Genomic DNA, 18,932 nt, shown 5'->3' with positions numbered 1-18,932 from the left:
TGCTCCGCAGATAGGTTCAGCCGTGTCCTGCCAAGGATCCTTTGCGGAGCTGCAGGAACTGGCTGTTTCCAGCACAGTAAGACCCTCAACTCATCCCACAATGGGCACCCTGTTGCCAACATCACCACCAGAACCTTGCAACTGCATCAAATACATCTGGTATTGCCTAGAGTGGAGTTTACATGCAATCTTCTGTTTCAGTGCTGTTTTACTCATGTACTGAGTGATTTATGATTGGGTTTGTCCTCTAGTGGAGTAGTTTGGATAGTGTTCTGGTAATTTGCCTATTGCCCTTGCTTGAGTTAGTTCAGCCATTGAAACTGACTTCTGAGGGAAGAAGTCTAGAAAATTCTGGTCTCTGATTCTGATAATTTCAAACCTTTTTCTTTTTTTTTAATGTTGTATCTAAATTGTTCTAACATGGAAATATCTAAAATGTTACCACTCTGGGAGTTAGCAGTGTCTAAAATACGAGCCACTGCATTGTGGTTTTGTTCTGCTGGTTGTATCACATATTCAGATTGACTTCATCAGCCTTACCAGAGTTACTGGAGATTTACACTGTTCTAACAAAACTAAACCTGATCATGCCTTCTGTTACTGCAAGCACTGTTGTAACTGCTTCAAAACAACAATCTGATTTAATAAGAACAGTACTGCAGTCATTTATGGGTCTGCTAGGAAGAACAAGCCCTGCTTTTTTCCTGGCTGGACTGGGTGGGGAATAGCAATTGTATCGCAGTATTACATAAATAGAGAACAACAAATCAACACATGGCACTGAAGCTGACAGCAGTTTGTGTACATTTTTTTTTAATTACCCTAGCAAATGGGAGGACCACAAATAAGAACATTTTCCCAGGAACTGCTTAGAAGAAAACACCATTGTTGGACAACTTCTCTTCCTATATTCAAAATGAATTTGCCAGTCTTTTGTTCCTTCAAATATGTATGGTTACATGAGAAAGAAATAAGCAATCTGTTTAAGATACAAAAGCAGGGGCAGGGTTAGTAGGCTGTTGAACCTGAGCTGTAATCAGAGGGGCTTCTGGTACTTGGTATATAAGGGGATTAAGTGGTATCTCCTCTGCAGTGTTTGTCATACTTTGTATCCGAACAGAAGCACCACGTATCTGAGGTAAGTTTTGGTTTTCCATTTTTTCATCCTTCTACTGCTTTATATTTCTAAACTACAGTGTTTCAGACACTAACTTAAAATACAGTCTACAGGGTAGTATTTGTGGACAGTAATTTTTCACTACTTATCAAGCCAAGTTACATTATTTTTCAAGGGAAGCACATATATAGAGCATTAGACAGAATTTGATGATTTAGTTTTCACTTCTGACTGGACAAATGTTTATTTTCCTTTGGCTTTGAAGACTGACAGACTTCATTATATGTCTAGATAGTTTTTTTGGCTTACAGTATTTTGGAACTATTAATACTTTTATTTGGAGTTAAGCATAGAATTTGTCAAAGCAGTGCTTTTACAAAAAGGTTTATCAGACCCTTCATATATCTTAGCTACTCTTTTAACCAGAGACAGTATATCTGTCTATATTTTTTATGTTGTTGATACTTAAAGTAAAATGCTGTTCTGTTGTAAATGTGTAACTAAAAGTCTTGAGTTAGACTGTAATAATTTTTCAGTTTTAGTAGTCTTATTTTTTGCTTAATTTCACTTAAATTTCACTCATTTTAGTGCAACTGTGAATGTTGGGCACCCTGTGGGAATTCAGGCAAATCTCAAGGTATTTCTCAGTTGTAACCAACATTTTAGCAGTACAGTAAAACGATCTGTCAACTATTTTGGAGGGAAAATATTTTTTTAATGAATCTTTACTCTTTTCCTTTGTATTTAAGGAAGAGCATTTTAATATTTTCTTCTTTGAATTTTAAAATAATTACCAAAATATCTTCATTTACCTGTCTTAATGATACTGGGTACTATATGGTTGGTGTAAGAGCTCCCTCTGTAGGTTTTATTTTAAATCTCAGTTTAGGAAAATAAAAAGGAAAGGAAATTCCACTAATTGTCAGTGCTTTATAAACATACTCAGTTGAACAACATTACATGATTTTTAAAGAGCAGGATTTTATGAAAAGAAATCCATAGATTTTACCAATGGTTAAAGTATGAGAATGTAATAATATATTACAGATTTTATAGACTTACTTTTGTTTTTACAAAAAAATTATACTTTTAATAGCAGCCCGATAAGCTGTGTAACTTAAGCTGCTGTTTTATGTAGGAGTAACACAGAATTTTCACTTTTGTAACTACGTTTATACCATTAACAATGAGTTGCTGGTCTGTGTCTCATGGGCAGGTGCTCAGTGCTGTGCTAGTTCTGATATATCCACGTGCACATAAGGTATTTTATGTTATAGCTCTGTTACAAACACAATTTAGCACGGCATTGTATAAGATCATGTTATATGAGGTTTCTTTTGAATAACTTAAGTGGTCTTTGTAAAAAAATGGGCTGGACTAACTGAACAGCTGACTTGAGGGAGAATATTAGAAGTTTGCATTAACTTTCCTTTGTATGTAAATATTGATTTGGTATATAACTTTTAAATAATAGTTAATAATAGTTAATCATAAACATATCGTAACCAGAATTCTGAAATTTATGTCTGTACTAGTCTCCTATTCAGCATTTCTTATGACATGGCATTGTACACACAGAAATAGAAAAATTGATAATGCTTTAAAAGGAGATGTTGAGCCCTGTACACAAATTTCAGGGATTATAAAATAAATCCTCATTGGCATTCATATCAGAGCATTTGGCTTTCAGAGATGAAAATGAGGCCTATATACATATATAGAAGCAAATTGTTTGGTTGCAAACTGATGGAATTATTATGGCCATTACAACTAAACACTAATTAAATAGTTCGAGGCAATTAGTGAGGATAGTGGGCTGGAAAGGATTCTCATTGTATAAACTTTGTATAATATTTTTCTTGGATATCACTGCTGTTACTCTGGATTTGCAAATGAGAGAAGAATTTTGCCCATAGTCCAGTTAGAAATGTTCTATACTCTTGAGAAAACAAGAATGGGTTGGAACATGCATATATTATTGATGTTTCTAGTTCTTACTCTCATACTGTTCATAAATAGAGTTTGCAAATAAAAACCACACTAGATTTATGACAGCAAAAAAAGTCAATTAAAATGTCTATTACTATGCTTTTGAATACTCTTCCAACTTATTTGTAAATAGGAAGCCACTAATAAATCTGAATTGGCTCATGAGTCAAGCATCTTATTTATAATTACCACCTTCCCAGTCTTCACAATTAAAAATTCTGTCACTAAAAGCAATAATGTTTAAAAGTTTTCATATTTTTGCTTTATAGGAATTTACCAGCTGCATAAGGAAAACACTGTTTCCTTACACCTGTGTGTAGACCCTGAAATAGTTTTGTCAGTGACAGATAGAAAGGAACACCATAAATTATAAATAAACATTGCAAACAATATTCCTCTAGAAGCCATGACTTCCAAGAGGGTCTGAGGACTGCTAACTGTCTGAAGTAGTGCAGAGAAAAATAGAACAGCCATATTTTTAATTTATCTAAATCTGCTACGAGGAAATTACCTTGTCACAATGTAGTGTCTAATTCTCTTAGGGACAGACCTGTAGTTAAATAATTCTAGTGCTTAGGAGAGCTAGACAGATTCAGCTTTTCTTGCATGAGAAAGAGGAGTAGAACTGTATCTCCCAATCAAAAGAGCTCTCATAATTGAACAGAAAAAGCTAATTATTACCATTTCTGGTGACTTAAATTTTTTGCAGGCCCTGCTTTGCACAAGAACATGTATGGGCAAATCCCCTTCAGGTGCAATAGACAAGCCAATGGCTTCAGGGCAGAAGAAACCTTGGTCACAGAGAAGTGTTCAGACATCTAGGAAACTTAAACAGAAACTGAATAAGCCTATGTGTCTGTTGGTGGGGCTTCAAGACTTAGGGATTGCGTGAAATAAGCAGTAAGTTTGAAGACCTAAATTTTGGACATACATTCTAAATATGGAAAGCAAATTGAACTCTAAAGTTTTTTCCTTTAAAGGAAGTAACTATGTGCTCATTGAGAAAAGGGCTGAAACAGTAAGTGATGCACACATTGTGGGGTGGGAAGCAGAATTGTGGTTGAACTCTTCTTGTTCTGTACCAGAGCTTTATTCTGTATTTGTGATAAGATGCAGAAAGTATCATGCATGATAATTTTTAGACAAATCAAGGCTTCACTTCAGTAGTAGAAGAGTAGATGTGGCTTAAGGGAAGTAAAAATATTATAGTCTAGCCAAAAGAAATAAAGCTGCTAGGATTGGCAGGTTTATTACCATGTAGTTTGGTGTAGTGGTAATAGACCACAGCAATTGTAACTTATGCTCCAGTAATTTCCTGCCTCTTTGATAACATCTGCTTTGTAATGGATTGGCAGGTGGAACCAATTGTCCTTTGTCTCTTCCAATTCCAGAATAATTTCTCTTCAATCTTTAGTGTGTTCTGGGGTGGTTTTTTTCTTTTTTAGCTTAATTTTTCTCTTGTTTAAGCATTGTACTATTTTCCACTTCTGTGATTCCAGCCTAAAAAAGTGATACTTAATGTCTGATTTTACAACCAGGCATGAGAATTGGTTCCTGAAATGGAGGTGTAGGATTTCAGTTTTTGTTTCCAATATTGTTTCTACTTTCCTGAAAAAAGTCTTGTGCATCCCATTCTCCTCACAGTGCAATATCACATCACTACTTTAAATATGGGGGAAAACAAGTTCAGGCAGAATGTATAGAATGAGTAGGCTAAAACTGACTTGTTTCTATTGAAAGTGTCTTCAAAGTAGGGTTGATCATGCTTGATAGAGGATTTGTAATCTGAACAGGGACTGTTAAAATTACCTAGTAATCTCCTGCATCTGTGTCAGGACCAAGGGTAACTGAAATAGAATGGCAGAAGACAGCTTCACTCTCACAGAAAATACTTATCCAAAGAATTTAAAGAGAAGATGTCTCAGTCACTTATTTACCCATTTTCTGAAAACACACACAGGAGATAATAAGGACACACAGTCTTACCAAAGACAGCTCAAGTTCAGCTATGCTAAGCCCAGAGTTTTATAGTTCTAATGAATTGTTTGTAAATACTGTTAGGTAGAAAAAGCATAATAGTTTGTGAAGCAGATTCTGGTGTGGTTGGTTGCAACAGTAAGGAAGTGGACTTTATGACCTCACATTCTTCTAGTCTCGTTCCTAACTACATTTTTCTCTTTTATTGCAGCCCAGAAGATGGTGAAATCCATCCTGAAATCTGTAGACTATATATCCAGTTACAGTGTTGCTTAGAAATGTACACAACAGAAATGCTAAAGTCCATATGTCTGCTAGGATCGCTGCAGTTTCATCGGAAAGGTACTGGATTGCTTGTTTTAGAAAAAGAACAGTCTTTTGGGGCATGCCTGGATATTCATGAAAGATGAAACACTGTCCTGGTTTTGAGTGGGGTGGAGTTAATTTTCTTCATAGTAGCCATCATGGAGTGATATTTTGGATTTACACTGGAAGCAGCATTGATAATACAGGGATTTCGTTTTAGTCATTGCTAAACCCACACGAGGTCAAGAGCCTTTTTACTCCTCACCCTACCCCACCAAGGATGCTGAGGGGGCCCAAGAAGTTGTGAGAGGACACAACCAGGACAGCTGATTTCAGCTGACCCAAGGGATATGCCAGACCATATGGCATCATGCCTAGCATATAAAGAAGGGGAAGATGAAGGAAAGTGAGTATATCAGTGATGGCATTTGTCTTCCCAAGTCACCATGAGGTAGCCTTGTTTTCCTGGGGATGGCTGAACACCTGTCTGCTCATTGGGAGAGGTGAATAAATTCCTTGCATGGCTTTTGCTTTACGTATTAAAATTGTCTGTACCTCAACTCAGGAGTTTGCTCACTTTCACCCATTCAGTAGTCTCCCTCATCCCACTAGGGTGAGCAAGTGTGGGGCTTCATTGATGTCCAAGGTTAAATCACAACAAGCACCAAACTGTCAAGTGAATTTTATATATATTATATCTATACGTAGGTTCTATAGGTATCTATACGTAGGTCCTATAGGTATCTATAGGAACCTATCTATAGGTTCATCATCATTCTTACAGAAGTGTGTCTTATCAGGTATGTACCAGTAATGTCCTCACCATTTAAAATTCTTTTTTTAAAAAAGTAGTTCCTTAAGTTTTAGGTGTCATTAGTCAGATGAGTAGGCAAACTTAGTAATGTTATTAGACATATTTGTCAGGCAAGATATGTTATTAATAATGTTGCTGTTACTATTAGTTTTCTTATCTCACTGCTGCTTACCTCTTACTGCTGGCTATCTCTTACTGGTTCCAGTAAATTGTTCTTATCTTAACCTGTGATCTTCACCTGTCGTGCCTCCAATTCTCAACTCCAGCCTGCCCCAACAGAAGGAGGAGGGGGAGAGTGGCCTGTGGCTTAGGAGAATGTCACTGATAGCGCTAAATTGGGGAGTATGATTACTAAAACACTACCATAGCAAAAGGTAGATAAATATGGTTCAAAAGATACCCACCTTCATAAAAACAAATACTAGACTTGGAACTGAAAGGAGATGTCCTCACTTCAGTGAAAATGCATGTCTCAAGTATTTCATTCTTGATTAGGTGCCTACTGAAAGGAAGATGTAGAAATGCTGATAATTTACTGTATAGTTTACTTAGTAACCTCATTGCTCAGTGATGACACAGGTTGATTAGGGCTGTACCTGTGCTGATTGTAACTACTCTTTCCCCAGATAGTATCTCATCAATAAAAAACTAGGTAAAGCAAGGAAAAGTTCTGTAGTGAACTGTTAATAAAGATCTTGTAATGAGCCTGTTGCATTTTCTGTCATGCTAAAAGATCCTGTAACGTACTTTTCATATCTACCTGTAGAATGCTGCTAAAGCCAGGGATATTTTTATTACAAAAGTAAGAATGGGAGATTTGTAAATGCTTAACTGTGGTTCTCAATTATTTTTTGAAGTCAAAAATAAGTCTATAAAACAGGAAGAGAGAGAATTAGCAGAGTCATTGTAGAACAAGATAATAGTAGCTGTTGAAATGAGTCATTGTTTTTAAGACAGATTGTACTGCATTTCCTAGCTTTGGCAACAGTTGTCAAACCATCTGCTGAACTGCTGAAAGTAAATAGCTTAAAGTGACCTGAGTAACTCTGAAATGTCTTGTCTCTCCCTTTTGCTTCTGGGTGGAATTTGCATTAATAATTTAAGCTAAACATCAAACTATTCAATGTCTGAAGTTGGATTAGAGGAGGAGTTACACCTTAGTTCCTACCTTGCAGTAGGTTAACTTCGATGGATATCTGTTTCACAACTCACCACAGAGATCATCATGTTAGTTATTCTGGCCCTACCGAGTGATTTTTGTCCTTGCCAGATAGAGTGTTTTAGAGATAAACACAGTAACTTGGCTCCAAGCTTCTGTGACATTTTTTAAAAAAATACATAGGAGGCAAAAACTATATGACAGGGATTCAAATAATTTGAATACCCAATAGACAATAGCTTCTTTTGTATTAAATATTTAGTATTGGCAACACCTAGAAGTATTGCAAGGGCATCATACAATGATGGAAATTCCAGTCCTGTGTTAATTGTTTTTTCACCATGAAGGTAGCTGCATGCTAGACAGGCACCCAGAGGGGCCGTGAAATATCCATTCTTGGAGATACTGATGACTCAAATAGTCCTGAGCAGTCTGATGCAAGCTAGCCCTGCTTTCAGTGGGATGTTCCACTACATGACTTTACAACTTATTTGTTCTATGTTCTGACAGAACATACCATTTTCAGAGGAGCATTCTGAACCCATACTTTTCATTGATTTCTTTACTTACAGAGAATGATAGTTTAGTGTAGGCAAAGTGCATAAATTTATCTCTAGGAAGGAAAGAGAAAATAACTTCACCATTATAAAATATATTGTGATGCTGCTGTGTTTTTTGTGTCTCCACTTGTTTACTTTTTCACAGTTTTTCATCTGAGTGACCATAGAAAAAAAAGTTTCTTGTGTACAAAGAGTACTGCCCTTAACTTTTGCTTAACCTGTAAATGTGCATGTCTGGTGTTCTTGTTCTGTCTTGAAGCTAATTTCTGTGGGTAATATTTTCCATGTGGATGTAGTATTTCCCTTCTCTAGCCCTCTTACTTGCCAGACAATTTTTATGTTAGGTTTTTAAACCTCCCATGAGATTTCACCAATTCATGTTCTTACTCAGGACACAGCAGAGATTCAAGTAGAATGACCTGCAGACTGTTCTCAGCAACCTGTGGCTTATAAATAATAATGTAGCTATTGGTATCTTGATCAAAATTTATCAAATAAGCTACAGAACTGGTAAAACTAAGGCAGTTTGCTAATGCTGATATTCTTTTCCTAAGAGAAACTCAGCTAGCAGAAAAAAAGATTTCTTACTAGGAAAGAAATCTTTTTAGGAAATTCTTTTAAGGAAACACCACATAAAAATTTGAAGGTCTGAGCTCAGGGTCTTTGACTGCCTTTCACAGCACATATCTTCTCATATCTCCTTATCTTTCTTTTCAGCTGAACAAATATTCCTTTATTTGCTGTATATATATATATAAATCTTCCTGTACAGAAATTCCTTGCATGGTTACAGTGTTTTAGAATAAATTACTGCTGTTATAGAACAGCAGTTGTAGAACAGCAGCTACTAGAAAAGTCAGATAGTCTGTTATTTCTTTGAGATGTAACAGCCACGGTGGGGCCAAAAGCCATAAATATTTGCAGCTATGTTATGCAGTAAGTAAACTGAGGTAAGTGCTCTTCAATAATTTTTCTTTGTAAGATGCCTACACTACAAAAGCCCATTGTTGAGAATATATTCAGCAGTTCAGCATTCAGAAAGTTTGCAAAGAGCACAAGGAATCATGTGTAAGTATCTTTAATTCAAGTGTTTTGTAGTTACTTTGTCTGGCTACCTGATAATTTATTCTATTACTCCTCCTTTCCATAATGCCAGGAGTTCTGGCTAACTAATACACATATAAGTACTTACGTGGGCATACATCTCTCTCACTAAACATCCCTAATTGTTTAGTGTCATATATTTTATTTATTGGACATCATGAAGAAAAAATAACAGTTATTGAGTTGTGTGAGTCCCACCTGACATGTATAAACAACAGGTGAGGGCAGAATGATACCAGCACAAACCAAAGTACAGGTACCTGTATAGTCATGCAAAAAAGGCAAGAATTGAGTCTTACCGGAAAATCAAGCATGCATACTACTTGTGTTTCATGTAAGAAATTCATATAGCTAATTATTGTATTCCCAGTGTTTGTTTTGTGATAAAAATATGTATTTTCTTAAAATAGTACCTAAAAGTGATAGCTTATTTTACGAACTACAAAAATAAACCCCTGGTTCAGTGGAGAGATTTTTTGCTTTTTGGCTTTGTTTAAATGACATGCTTTTTAGAGTTTTGAAGGGGAAAGGAAGGATTATTTAATGGTTGTGCTACAATCTCAGTGTTCTATTTAAAGACTGGTAGTTATGTATTATTACTTACACATATCACTTACGCAAGGAGGGTTAAGATGCAGGAGTGTAGAAGAGCACACAGGTATGGAGAAACAAAATCAAGAGACACCCATTCTTATGTGCACCCTATGAAGAAGTGAAGGAATGGGACAAGAACAGCCATGGAAGGAGGGTAACACGACTTTGATCATAAAATTGTTGTTCCTATTGCATTTTCTTTAATAATAGTATTTCCAGTGAGACAGTCTCCAAGTTCTGCAGGTCCCGAGTGTAAATGGAGAATTAAATTCCTCAGGCTGTTAGCCATATTTGTCAAATACCTTTTTTTAGTTCCTGCACAATTCTTTCCTATTCCCCTTTCTAGATTTTCCTGCTCATGCACTTTAGCTGTGATAGATAGTTTGTGCATTTATCCTTAACTGCCAGGTTAGAAACTTGATGTAAACACTGCTGTCTTTTTGAGAGAGGGGTTCTCTCAGCTTTGTTAGTCTGGTATGCCACCCAAAGATCTAAGTTCCTCTGCAGTGAAATAGTGAGGGGACTTTTTTTTTTGTCTTTTCTTTTTTTTCATTCATCACAGTTCTGTGCGAATTAGGTGATGACTAAGAGTAGGTACCTAGGGTTACATGAAGAAAACTAACACAGAGATCACCACAGAAGCAATAAGGGGCACAAAAGGTGAGACACATAAAACCAGATGATGCATGTAACCTTACTGAACTGACAGTTTTCTGCCCTCTTATTTATCCATACTCAAGTTTGATCCTCAGCATTATTTAACTAAATTGATATAATTTCATATCAAAAGCATTTCCTGCTTCTTACAGTAAAAAAAACCAAACTGAATTACTGATGAGAAAAGAAATAATGTATCATTGCAACTAAAATTATTAAAAATCTTTCCACTGACTACATTGAAAGTAAAATTAAGGGTTCATATCAATTTTTTGAAGTATCTATGACAGAAGATATCTTTACCAGTGACTGTAAGGATTTAGAAGCTTTAGTTTCCCTATAGGCTGTGACCAGGGTAGAAATGTTAAGCGTGAGTCATACATTATTCAAGCAAAGCCTTTATTATTAGCTGACTCTTCAACTGCTTTCAAAAGACTGAGCAAATGATCTGAAATTCAAGAAAGGCTTCATGGATTGCTCACAATACAACAGAATTACTGGTAATCTTTTTCCAGGTAAAAAAAGATCTGTGTAGTTCATTCTGCCAAATCTTCAAGAGCTTGTCTTTGTGCTGATGAAAAGAACATTATGGTCTCTGCTTCTGTTCTCAAGCTGAGAAAAAGAACCTTTACTATTATTTCATCTAGTGTTGTTACTGTTTCCATTGAAACACCTTACACATCCCTGAAGAATGCATCTCTCCAGCATGTCACCAAAGGTCAGGTCAGGGTTCCACCATAACACTTAAAGATAATGGAACAATCTCCATACCCTGTTTCATGAGTAATGCCTTGTGATATCAGTGGCACATAAGATGGTTTACCTGAAACCTTTTTAGTGAAAAAGTAATATGTGAGATATTGGTAACATTATGTTGTGTTATGGACTTCTTGTGATGGGAAAAAATAATGAAGCTTATATGATTGAACAATGAAAACTGTACCATAAGAATCACCTTAAAATAACAGCATAAGCTGCAGTTAAGGACAAGAAAAATTTGAAAGTTAAACCTACAGGATGGTACAGAGTATAAAACATGTAATCTGTGAAGCAGGTTTAGTCTGCTCTTCCACAAGCAATTGAATAATCTTTCAGCATAACAGTTTGTAACCAACAGAAAGGTTTTGGTCTCTTTCTCTCTGTTTCCCCCCCCCCCCCCCCCTTATAATGCCTTCACTACTTCTTCATTTCCACTGCTTTTGGAAAAGGAGTAATATGATCATCCTTCTTTGGAACTTGATCCTGGACATGTAGGGTTTTTGACTGACCTCACATAAACAACTTCATCAGAAAACATCACATTTTACTTTTCCTTTTGTTGGGGTGATCTATCATTTCAATTGTGGTTTACAGAAGGATTTGACAAAGCATAAGTTAGCAGTGGATGCCAGTAAGCAGCAAAGAAGGGACACAGGAGATTCTTTCATGGAGGCTAAATTTGTTATGGTCATGTCATGCACTCTTTAGGATTCATTTAGGTAACTGTGGGCTTCCTATTGGATTTGAAGAGCATTAAAACATAAACAAGTATCCTCTGTAACATAAGCAGCATCTAGTTTGAGACACGTAGCTAAGAATAATTTTTTTTCTTTCTTTTTTTCAAGGAAATAATTTACCAGAATGCAACTATTAGATAACTTACTGGATCTTAAGATAACATTAAAAAATGTTATCTTATGATCCAGGAAATTCTATATTTTAAAGAACAAGTTTAGCTCCCTGATAGCAGGGATATGCATTTGTGATGTGGAAGAGCAGTATACCATGGTCTGCAGTTTTGGCCTCTAGAGTCCCAGAAAAATAGCCTGAATGACCACGACTCTATTCGCTGTTCTTGTTCTTCATGTACTTTGTCAAACCTTACAGGAACTACTCAGATTTGTACTGATGTCAAAACTTTTCCAGTTGCAACAATTGTGAAATGAAAAAACATTTCCTATGCAACTTTTTGTACTACTGGTTTAAATGTTGACAGTCTGGGATGCACTCCAATGTGAATTTTCTTCTGTATTTGGTGCCAGAATTGTTCTTGCCACTACAGACAAGAAATGCTGTCAGGTAGTCCAAAGGAGATTTGCAGGTTTACCAAAATAATCTTATAATGGTTAACTTTCTAGAATGCTCCATTATCATGATCCAGTCCTTTATCCCATTCTCTTCCTCACAAAAGCCCTGGAAGATCTGTCATGAAGCACCGCCCTTCAATTTCAACACTATATTTAATTTTCATAGAGGGAGCATGAATTAGGTATGTGTCAACACAGAAATTCAGAATGTAATGCATTTGGGCTGTGGGGGGTGGCAGCTTTATATTGCTGTTAAATCATAAAGTACAAAATTTCACGTTTTTGTCTTTGGTCTTCCCTCAGTATTGCTGTAGTACTTGGAGACAAGGATTGCAGTGTTCTTTTGTGTCAGACTTTTGAAGTTGTTTCCAGAGTGTGTGTTGTAGTTTCCTCACTTATTTTGTTCTGTTTTGTCTTCTGGCTGTTATTTTGTGTTCCATGAGAGCCACTGGAATTTAATTGAACCCTTTTAAATTGGTAAGGGTAACATATGGCAGCACTGATTTCTATCTTGGCGTGGTCTGCTCTGTTTCTGAACAGTTCTTACTCAGAGTTTGCATCTGAGCAGTCTTTTTCTCCATTTGTATTGTGCAAAGTCAAGTTCAAAGCATCAATTAGATAGTTTGAGTATCTGTATTAATCAATAAATAATAGGCATACATGTTTTGTTTAAATATTTTAAAGGAAAAGAACCTTGTGGCCCACCCAAGATCTTAGATACTAAAGTGGAGGAGAGTTCTGAAGTACCTATTTTAGAAGACACATCATTATCACCAACAGATATTCAACAGCATCTATGGCAGGTTTCCACAGATATTGAAAACACTGAAGGGTATGTTCAGTACCTCATTCCTAAACAAACAAATTTCTTTCTAGGATTTTTTTTTTTTTTTAATTTGACAGCCAGTGTTGCTACTATGAAAATTATAAATAAATTAAATAACCTGTTAACTTTTCTGGTACATTTAACAGAGTTTTTGATTTTGTGAAATACGCCTGAAATATGCCAGACTCGACTTATGCATTTCAAAATCAAAACCAAAGAATCTAATTAATTTCATTTAGTTCCACCCATAGTTTTAAATTTGGAAGTTTTAGGAGGGGAAGGGGAATGTTGTAGCGGTATTATCTTACTCTCTTAACTATGCAGTTGAAATACAAAAATGAGACCCTTTACTAGAGAATAATCCTGATGGCCAACATTTCTTTGCAAAAAGTCCTATTTTGAGGCTTTGTATACTAAGTTGCAGCTGAGATTTGAATTGTTAACATGCTCATTTGCATAAAGCCAAGTTCTGTCCTACTGGGCCATAGTGTAGAGAATAAACAGTGCAATTTTTTATGCACTAGTGATTATACTAATCATGCTGCTGCATTTCTGAGAACCATTTTATGTGTAGAAGAATGAAGCAAGACCATACTGGATTTAAATCCTGAAAGCGTTAAGACTTTACCAGCCTGTAGGTCTGCCATCTGTGTGCTAAACGGAAACTCTTAGGAAATTTCTGGCCTCGTTCAAAATGTATCAAAACGTGATTTGCTTATGGAGATGATGTGTTGTTATCATATTTTCCATCATCTCCCTTCCAGAAAATCTAATGCCAGAGTCCTCCCAAGGAGGTGAGAATGATAGCCCTATTCCTAAAATTTTCATTTAATGTGCAGTGTTAAGTACCAAGGGTTAGTTGCATCTGTTGTAATTTTCTTCTGAACAGTGAAACACATTCATGGTGCAAGCTACAAAATGCTGATAAGGATTATGAAGATTATATTAGTACTAGGTAATATTAATTTTAAGACATATTGTGTATGTTGCCTCTAGGGTCACATTGTGCCCCCAGAGGCTTTTAATGTTAAGTACTCAAGTGGCAGAATAGGTCATAAATTTGAACTAGGAAGTCAGTATCAGACTTTTATAAAAGTGCTCCCCTATTAATTTCATTGCTCTTTCTTTTGGTACGCATCTTCTGAGACATGTATGTAAACCAAATGCTTGCTCAATAGATTTTTGTGTTTATTGCTCCATTGTTTTTGCATATAAAACTGAGCCATACCCCATGCAGTCTCCAATTGTTGTTCCATTGTATCTTTTTAAACTGTTGTATCCACAGAGATATGAGAGAAATGAAAAACCTTTTAAGTAAACTCAGGGAGACTATGCCTTTACCATTGAAAAATCAAGGTAAGTTTTGAATTTTCTTTATTTAATACAAATTAAGATAATTTAAGGGTTTTCCTTTCTTTATATACAAAAAAATATGCGGTCCTTTTATGGAAACTACAAAAAGAAAAATCTAGGTAAAATCTCTTCCCTGCTGATTTAGTGGAGCCAGAATCTAGTATGTGATTTTGGCCTCTTGAGTTTCACATGAGATATTCTGGAATTTATAGATACAGTATCTGTAGATAAAATAATAGACTTTTCCTGGTGATACAAAGGCAGGAACAGAACTACTTTGCAGTTACTGGAGTCCTTCTTTCTCAAAGGTAATGAAGGTGCAATTTGCACAGACTATGACAGGGATCCTTGGATCCTTCTGAGTGATGAGATTTGCTTCACCTCTACAAGGCTTATAGCTTCTGTGACCTGACATTGACTTTCTGTAGAAAAGCTACTTGCCCTGAGTCTGCCACCAGGCTGCTTTTCCCACAGACAGCTATCAGGTATCCCGTAGAAATGCACAGGTGGGCAGGGTCTCCATTCTATGCATGTATTTAGCAATGGGCCTTCATTTTGTTGGCATGTTAAATACTCCACATCTACAGGCACACTTTCTTTTTTTGTGAGAACAGCAGTAAGATAATAATTTTTCTTTTTGATTTCTTCTTGATAATGGGTGTTCCTTAAATGTGGTGCAGTCTTTGCACAGTGGCAGCTGATGAAATGTATTGAATGTGTCCTAGATCTTATCCCAAGTAACTAAGCAGCCTGGCATTCATCATAATATGCTAAGAGATGAATATAGAATGATTGTATTCATTATTCAAGTAAGATTTCATGGTAGGAGAGCTTGATTGAAAACTATATTGAAAGGTAAAAGGGAATCACGAGTGATACAGACGTACCATTGTAAAGACTGGAAGAGTGATGAAAGGTCCAGGCTTAGTCTAGAAGAAAAGAGTATGCTGGAAATAAGGAAAGGAAAGACAAATTGGGGCATATAATGCATAGAGAAACTTGAATTTAGAACAGAGATAAAGGCATACAGAATTCTTTGTTGCCTGGTGTCAACACTGCCCTTCAACAATGACCAGAAAATCACTGCCCCTGTGTAGCAGGATAGGAAGCATCCCAGGGTTTTAAAACTCAGAGATATGCCCCAGGATCAGGTAATCATCATCATTATTATGGAGATCCTGTTAATTAGTATTGTAAGACTCTCTTGTAAGACTCTCATGTCTTCATGAGAAGTCTCAAAATTCAGGTTATTATTTTCTCTGTGCTCTATGGGATCTACCACGGAAGGGGTTGTCAAGCATTGGAATGAATGCCCAGGGAGGTGGTGGAGATGTTCAGGAAAGGACTGTACCTGGCACTTAGTGCCATGTTCTGGAGATGTGGCGCTGATCAGTTACAGGTTGGACTCAATCTTAGACACATAAATGATTCTGTGATCGTGTAGGTGCTGCTAGGACACATAAATGATAAAATCTCTTTTCTGTGCATATGTGTACTTGCTTGTGTTAAAACGTGGGGTTTTTCATCACAGATGATAGCAGCCTCCTAAACTTGACTCCCTATCCACTGGTAAGAAGACGGAAGCGAAGATTCTTTGGATTGTGTTGTCTTGTCTCAAGTTAGAAGATTAGGCACAGAAGCACCATGGAAATCATGACTTTGATTAAACCACTATTATTTGACCACTGAAAAGATGAAAGCGGCTAATCTTGATTATAAATTATATTTTCTACACTAGGCTATTCATTTTTGTCTTCTGCTCCATCCCCCTTTTCAACTAAGAGTTTTAATACTTTCAAATTATGGTGGTCAAAAAATGGCTGTGGAATAGATCTAGCATATTTAAAACTTTTTAAAGTATGTTTTGCATGCTTACTTTCAATCACTCAAAGAAGACACATGAATTATGATTCATATATAATTTTAGAGGATTTTTTTAATTGTTTGAGCTGCAGCTAAAAGTTTGTGTGTAGTACAGTACTCTTACTAGTATCATATTAAAATCATACTATAACAGTCTTTAAGCATAGCAGAACATTTGATCATTCTCTCACAGTCTTTAAGCATAGGAAACTATTTAAGAGCAAAACTATTAAAGTTCTAAGACATTCAAACAGTATTGTAACAGAATTTGTACAAAATCTCCAGTTGCTTTTTTTGTGCTCTCATTCATATTTAGTCTTCCACTGTATCTCAACTTCAAAGCTTTATAGAAAAATATCTTAATTTATGATAAAAAAATCATATATGAAAATAGATAGGACTTGTAAATACAGAGAAATCATAATATCTATAAACTGTACAATGCTTAGAAGCAACAAATTCCATTTTCAGGCAATAGTATATCTACAAGCTTTTGAAAAAAATAAATAATTTATTAAAGGAAGGTGTATTAAAATAAACAATGTAAAACACAACACCAACCCATTTTGTTGCCAGTAGAATTCGAAGCATGGTGTCTGCATATCAAGTATTGATCTTATAAGGCATGCCAAAATTATCTCAGACTGTAAGATACTAAACGTTTTACATTGTTAATAAAGTTTTTTATTTAAATTAAATGTTGTCTTGTTTCTAGTTGTATTGCCAGACTATGTATTTTTTTCTAATTTTGTTGTCAGAGTACTACAAAAATTTGTGACAATATTTCCATTTCAACAAGAATATTTACAAAGAGAGATTAAAAAATGTGCATGACTAAATTCTTTATATAGCACCAAAAAAGGTAACTTCAATGTATTTGAAGATTTCAAGTCATGAACTATTCTTAGGCATATATATTCCAAAGCATCTGAAATGGGGAGATTCCTACACACACAAAAGTTGTGCTTGTGAGAGCAAACAACGTTTTTAAGAAGAATGGAATCGAAGTCCACAGCACAATGTTTTTCTGAGTTAATTCCTTAAAGTTTTCTGCACATTTCTCATGAACCTTGTGCTCAGTAATCAGAGCTGTTGTCCTTAACATTCAGCACTAGCATGTCTTCATGAGAAGTCTCAAAGCAAGAGACTCACTCTATGATTCCATCCCCACAGATACACTAGATTTTGCAACTGCTAGAACTTTGGAAAAACAACTCCTGGTGTCTAATAACTATCAAAAATACTGTCTGCAAAACTGATCAGTAGTTACAATTAACCAATTAATTTTTTTTTCAGCATAAGTGAAAAAGAAAGACATTAATGCCAAAAAAAGTGTATGAATTCAAGACAATGTACAGTGATGCCATAAGAAAGGGGGAAAGAAAATTTTATACAAGATTTCTTTAAAAGTCCTATTTTTTGATACACACAGAGAATCAGATGGGCAGATAAAGCAGTGACCTTGTCTAATTCATTACCTGCCCATATATCATCACGAGGAATTTCATATGCCAAGTTACATGACAGCTCATATCTCTGTGTTTTAACCACAGATATTACAATGGAATATACATTAGTGAGACAAATGTATAAACATCTTAATATTACCAAACTCTTGACATCAGTCATATCACAGTAAGTTCCCTAACTTCAGTGAGAAGTATCACATTCTGTGATAGACTTGAACATGTTGTCTTCAAAGCCCTTTGAGACTGCAGTATATTAAAATGTACAATGATATGCATCCTTGTACCTTTTGTTATTCTGGAAACTTTGGCAGTGTTTCTTCTTCCTCAGCTAAAGACTGCTAAAATGGCAGTCTTTGTTCATTTTGAAGCCTTTCTATAATTCTAAGCAATCTAGCATCTTACCTGAAGCCTTTTGTATTGCTACTAATCCTAATTAGAGACATGCTGTAATTCCCAAGCTTTATAGCCACTTAAGGGTGAATGGAAGTTCTCCTAACAGATAGTGACATGAACCAAGTCCTGGTAAGTATCTGAACTGATGTCAAGGGATAAAAATTGGTTTACTTAGGAATGTAGTGGATTATCTTTTACTACTTGAAAGGAAATAAAACTTTTTAAGCCCCAGAACATGATGTCAGTAAAAGAAAGATAAAAGTTAATGATATTACTACATTTTAGTTTAATGGAATACAGCAATGTAGGATCAGAGTTTGAAAGCTCCCTCAGCGAAATGATACACAAATTATTTAGAGATTATTTAGAACTATTATTTACTTTCCAAGTACTTTGAAATACTTCACTTTAAACTCCTAAACATGTGGAAACAAGCAATTCAGGGAGAATACTGAGGGAGAAGAGAATGCTTTCTGAATCCTTCTTGGAGTTTGAACATTTTATTTGAAAGTGTTATGAGTTAAAGGCACCATAATTACTTTGCAGGGTAGGTACTTTCAGGAAGCAAGTAAAAATTCCTCTTCCCACCAAATATGTCGTTTCAGCAACTCTTTTTTTTTTTTTTTATTAAAACTGTGCAGCTCCAGCTTTTCAAATTCTTTATAGCCACCTTCCACTGGTAGCA

At 35.7% G+C, this 18,932-nt stretch overlaps 1 protein-coding gene across 2 annotated transcripts in view; it reads left to right on the top strand.

Moving 5' to 3' along the window:
• Positions 1-17,083, top strand: part of RGS7BP (regulator of G protein signaling 7 binding protein) — a 34,438-nt gene extending 17,355 nt beyond the window's left edge. Inside the window, exons 1-5 of one of the 2 annotated variants that reach the window (XM_066569461.1) lie at positions 3,985-4,006; positions 5,295-5,425; positions 13,028-13,175; positions 14,455-14,525; positions 16,054-17,083. In XM_066569461.1, coding sequence (XP_066425558.1) covers positions 5,362-5,425; positions 13,028-13,175; positions 14,455-14,525; positions 16,054-16,145 — 375 coding nt within the window. In that variant the 5' untranslated portion in view covers positions 3,985-4,006; positions 5,295-5,361 and the 3' untranslated portion in view covers positions 16,146-17,083. Of the gene's footprint in view, positions 1-3,984; positions 4,007-5,294; positions 5,426-13,027; positions 13,176-14,454; positions 14,526-16,053 lie in introns of those variants that run through there. The other variant, XM_066569460.1, reaches the window with a different exon arrangement.
• Positions 17,084-18,932: the final 1,849 nt, after the last annotated feature.

The sequence above is a fragment of the Molothrus aeneus genome, chromosome Z, assembly GCF_037042795.1.
Source record: "Molothrus aeneus isolate 106 chromosome Z, BPBGC_Maene_1.0, whole genome shotgun sequence".
In the NCBI taxonomy this organism is placed as follows: domain Eukaryota; kingdom Metazoa; phylum Chordata; class Aves; order Passeriformes; family Icteridae; genus Molothrus; species Molothrus aeneus.
Note: the sequence above shows the minus strand (reverse complement) of the source record. Positions and strands in the feature narration are given on the sequence as shown.